We start from the raw sequence: 5,072 nt of genomic DNA, 5'->3' as shown, positions 1-5,072 counted from the left end.
AGACACACACACAGACACCCACACACACACTCGCACAGACACACACACAGACACTCACACACACACTCGCACAGACACACACACAGACACTCACACACACACTCGCAGAGACACACACACACATCAACACCTGCCTGCAGAACCTCACCAACAGGTACAGCACACACACATGAAGTGAAGGTGTGTGTGTGACGTTCTGTCTCTGTGTCCGTCAGTAAAGTCAATGGGAAGAAAGCATCTGATAATAAAGGGAAGAAGAAGCGGGCGACTCTCACGTACACAGCTGCACGTCTGCATGAGAAAGGAGTTCTGCTGGAGATTGAAGACCTGCCCGTCACACAGTACGACACACACACACACTTTACAACACAGATCCCATGCTCGATGCTGATTGGTCGATACAGTGTTCAAATACACTGATTCTGATCTGTCCGCAGGTTCAAGAACGTGATCTTTGACATCGTTCCCGGCGAGGAGGACGGCACGTTCCTGGTGAAGGCTCGTTTCATGGGTGTGGACATGGAGAGATTCCCGCTCAAATATCAGGTTCTGAGGGTTTTATTGCTGCAGAGCGTCTCCAGATGTGTTCCTCCTCCGTGATAGAAGCATGAGGAATAATCTGTGTTTGTGTGCAGGATCTGCTGCAGCTGCAGTACGAGGAAGTCGCCGTGATGAAGATGTTTGATAAAGCCAAAGTCAACGTCAATCTGCTCATCTTCCTCCTCAACAAGAAATTCTTCAAGAAGTGAATTGATTCCTGTGTTCCTGTAACACTCAGCACTGGTTTGAACACACTCCAGTTAAACCTGCTGCTTTATTTTCCCAGTGTAATAATTCTGCATTTATTTTATTACCCAAAATCACTCTGGATATATTCATGACGCTATCATATATATTCAATTATGAATCATTTGCATTTAAAATGAAGCTTTACTTTATTCGAGTGAATCACAGAAGACGTGTGAGAAGAACACTAGTAATACTAGTTATCCAGCGGTTATCAGGTGAAGTTCACCTGCGCTCTTTCAAGCTTTTACCGCTATTTTAGTGGAAAGTGTCTTTTTTGTGTAAATATTTTCTGTCTCTAATGAAATATCTTTGTATTCTTTCCTCGTCCTCTCGTCTGTTTTCATGTCGTTTATGAGTGTCCAGTCACTCTTTTAATAAATACGCCGTTTTTATTCACAATAAAACGTTTTGCATGAATAAACAGTGTTTGTGTCTCATTGTGCATGTTTTGTTCATTGAGAAATATTTGATATTTCTCACGCTGGTGGTTCTTAAGGCGTTTCATCTGATTCACCTGTTTTTCTGGCAGTGGTTATCGAAGCATGTTTCTGAATAGAAATCAGAAGAACTGCGACATCTAAATGAAGCATTAGGATCATCTTTTCAGGAGAAACTGAATCTGCTGGAGACTTTCTGCCTTTATATTTGAGTCCTGTCTCGTGCTGAGGTTTGATGACTGCTGCATACAGAGAGGATTCACATGGAACAGATTTGGCACAGTACGAGTACGAGTTGTCGAGCTATTCATTATAGTTTGTTTGATGAAAAAATATGAAATGTAGTTGCAATAAAATGGGTTACTAATCCCTACAACTGCAGCAGTGGAGGACTATTATTCTGTTGCGTGGTACAGCTGAAGAACTGATGACGGCACGGTTTGATCTTCGGCTGACCAATCAGCAGAAAGGGGCGTTTAATTCCCGCCCACGTGTAGAAATCAAATATTCAAGCTGTTTATTCATTTTTCTACCCCTGAGCGAAAAAAAGTTATCCAGCGGTTATCAGGTGAAGTTCACCTGCGCTCTTTCAAGCTTTTACCGCTATTTTAGTGGAAAGTGTCTTTTTTTGTGTAAATATTTTCTGTCTCTAATGAAATATCTTTGTATTCTTTCCTCGTCCTCTCGTCTGTTTTCATGTCGTTTATGAGTGTCCAGTCACTCTTTTAATAATACGCCGTTTTTATTCACAATAAAACGTTTTGCATGAATAAACAGTGTTTGTGTCTCATTGTGCATGTTTTGTTCATTGAGAAATATTTGATATTTCTCACGCTGGTGGTTCTTATTAAGGCGTTTCATCTGATTCACCTGTTTTTCTGGCAGTGGTTATCGAAGCATGTTTCTGAATAGAAATCAGAAGAACTGCGACATCTAAATGAAGCATTAGGATCATCTTTTCAGGAGAAACTGAATCTGCTGGAGACTTTCTGCCTTTATATTTGAGTCCTGTCTCGTGCTGAGGTTTGATGACTGCTGCATACAGAGAGGATTCACATGGAACAGATTTGGCACAGTACGAGTACGAGTTGTCGAGCTATTCATTATAGTTTGTTTGATGAAAAAATATGAAATGTAGTTGCAATAAAATGGTTTACTAATCCGTACAACTGCAGCAGTGGAGGACTATTATTCTGTTGCGTGGTACAGCTGAAGAACTGATGACGGCACGTTTTGATCTTCGGCTGACCAATCAGCAGAAAGGGGCGTTTAATTCCCGCCCACGTGTAGAAATCAAATATTCAAGCTGTTTATTCATTTTTCTACCCCTGAGCGAAAAAAGACAATTTAAGATGAATTCTCTTTTTTAAATTTTTGGAGAAAAAAAACGAAAAAGGAGCCGTTTTCTAATTTTTCTACTTTCAATATTAAATCAAAAAACGAATGATACACGGATTCTAGAGTATTACTGTTTTCCCGTTTGGTGTTTTTGTGAATTAACCATGATTTTTCTCTTCTTAGGTTATTATAGTTTAAATAAAGTGAAGCTTAATAAAAAAAAATAACATCCCATCTGTCAGTAAAACTATCAGGTAAAATATTTTGAATTTTAAAATCCTAAATTGTTTTCCTATTTGGTGTTTTTGTGAATTAACCAAGACAAATTTGTACCAGAAGTGAGCTAAACCTTTTTGTAAAAACCCTCAAGTGTTAAAACCGCATAAGAATCAAGTGTTGATTTAGTTTAAATAGTGAAACTGCTGTTTCCTGCCAGGGTTAGTGTGAGTTAGGTTATTTATAACCAGCTAAGCAATAGAAATCTCTGCAATGACCTGCTTGTATATCTGAGCAAACGTGTGTGGGTTTGTGAATAATAACTATCATAACTCAGACAGAGATGAATCACTGCACATTCTCCGCATGTCTAGAGGAGGAGTTTCTCAATGAGTCTCACCTGAAGAATGACAAGAACCGAGACCAGAGAAACACCAACGACAAGGTAACACCATCTCTACATATTATCATTCATCTTACAGAACTTAGTAACTTTAAACGGGTAGATCTGAGTGTTATATGAAGTTAGGAACGAGATCTTCACTTACTCCTGTTCTTCTTGTTGAAGCTTCATTAGGACAGCTGTAGTAGGGTGAATTCAGGTTTTTTTCCCAGTCATCTCAGTAGCTAAAACTGTCCCAGTTTATCTGACCTCATCCATGTAGTTGATAAAACATTTATAGGAATAAATGAGATTGAAAACCCTGTCGTTTGGAGCTTGTGCCGCTTGTGTAAAGATCTCAAATTGGCCCAATATCTGTAAACCGCATAATAAATATCAACACAAAAGATTCAGTGAGTCAGCTTTAAATACATCAACTTCAACCTTCAAAACTTAAGCTAAATTGAGAGCAATTAAACGATCTGGGTGTCTGAGAGAATCCGCGGCGGCGCAGGTTCATCTGGTTTTTCTGCTTGAAGAATGTGATGAACAATGACTTTTAGTTCTTCAGCTGAAGGAATGAAGACACAGGTGATTGTGAAACTCACATTAGTGTGTGTGTGTGTGTGTGTGTGTCTCTCTCTGTGTGTGTGTGTGTGTGTGTCTCTCTCTCTCTGTGTGTGTGTGAAGATGTCCAGAAGAGTGGAGGTGATCATCAACTCCTCAGCTCCGCAGGATCAGGCCGAGGCTCCTCTTCAGATCACAGAGTCGAAGCCCGGAGAGCATCCAGGAGTGAAGGGCTTCTTAATGATCAAGCCGGCGGTGCTGGGGGTGAAAACTTATGCTTTAACACATCATATCTAGTGCTGAGAGTCTCTGAGCTCGAGCTGAACCCATGTGTGTGTCTGTGTCTGTGCTTGTGTGTGTCTGTGTCTGTGTCTGTGTGTATATGTGTGTGTGTGTCTGTGTCTGTGTGTGTCTGTGTGTGTGTGTGTGTGTGTGTGTGTGTGTGTGTGTGTGTGATCCGGCAGTGGCTGGAGATCCTGACCGGTGCCGGTGTGTTTGGACTCGTATATTGGAATTACACTCTCTGGTTGTTAATACCGGCTTGCTTTGTGAGTCTCTTTTATTATATACACTAATGGTGAAAAGTTCAGAATAATGCGAATTTTTTTATGTTTTTTGAAAGAAGACCCTTCTGCATTCTCCGCCAGGGCTGCATTTATTTTAATTAGAAATACAGTAAAAATTGCTAAATATTATTCTAATGTAAAGCAGCTGTTTTCTATGTGAATATCTGTTAAACTGTAATGTATTTCTGTGATGCGCAGCTGTATTTTCAGCATCATTACTCCAGTCTTCAGTGTCACATGATCTTCAGAAATCAGTATAATATGCTGATTATTAGAAACATTTCTGATTATTATCAATGTTGAAAACAGTTGTGCTGCCCGATATTTTTATGGGGGGAAAAACCCAAAGTATTCATCAAAGACGCATTAAATTGATCAAAAGTGACAGTAAACACATTTATAATATCACAAAAGATTTCTATTTCAAATAAACGCTGTTCTTTTGAATTTTCTGTTCATCTGTAATGTCTGCAATGTGGTGACGGCCGTCCTCGTGTTTTTCGTCAGAGTCTTCTTTGTGTTTCTTGGAGATGTGAGTGATTGCTTCGTAGTCTCGTTCTGATCACAACACATCTAATGCACAGACAAACTAATGTTTGCATCAGCTTACAAGGTTTAATCTGAAATCAGTTTGGATTCTGACAAACTTTCATGCATGTAAACATACCTAGTCTGATTTGAATTATTGCCATACAAGTAACCTTTTTTTTTACAGTGTAATGATTAAATAAATTCATGTGTATTCATAACGCCGTGTTCTGCTGTTTGCTGTAGATT

General features: G+C 39.5%; 2 protein-coding genes across 5 annotated transcripts in view; both read left to right on the top strand.

Moving 5' to 3' along the window:
* Positions 1 to 1,188, top strand: part of LOC107730285 (ras GTPase-activating-like protein IQGAP2) — a gene marked incomplete at its 5' end in the record, with an annotated part of 3,073 nt that extends 1,885 nt beyond the window's left edge. The window contains 3 exons of the mRNA XM_016541072.1: positions 216 to 341; positions 438 to 546; positions 636 to 1,188. Of these exons, the coding sequence (XP_016396558.1) occupies positions 216 to 341; positions 438 to 546; positions 636 to 749 (349 nt within the window). The remainder of the gene's footprint in view (positions 1 to 215; positions 342 to 437; positions 547 to 635) is intronic.
* Positions 1,189 to 3,112: 1,924 nt separating this feature from the next.
* LOC107730290 (uncharacterized) overlaps positions 3,113 to 5,072 on the top strand; it is a 6,137-nt gene continuing 4,177 nt past the window's right edge. Inside the window, exons 1-3 of one of the 4 annotated variants that reach the window (XM_016541078.1) lie at positions 3,113 to 3,225; positions 3,853 to 3,993; positions 4,194 to 4,277. In XM_016541078.1, coding sequence (XP_016396564.1) covers positions 3,124 to 3,225; positions 3,853 to 3,993; positions 4,194 to 4,277 — 327 coding nt within the window. In that variant the 5' untranslated portion in view covers positions 3,113 to 3,123. The other 3 variants (XM_016541079.1, XM_016541080.1, XM_016541081.1) reach the window with 3 other exon arrangements.

Source organism: Sinocyclocheilus rhinocerous, unplaced genomic scaffold (assembly GCF_001515625.1).
Source record: "Sinocyclocheilus rhinocerous isolate Xijiao unplaced genomic scaffold, SAMN03320098_v1.1 scaffold1359, whole genome shotgun sequence".
Taxonomy (NCBI): Eukaryota; Metazoa; Chordata; class Actinopteri; order Cypriniformes; family Cyprinidae; genus Sinocyclocheilus; species Sinocyclocheilus rhinocerous.
The sequence above is the reverse complement of the archived record's forward strand: the minus strand, read 5'-3'. Positions and strand labels throughout refer to the sequence as shown.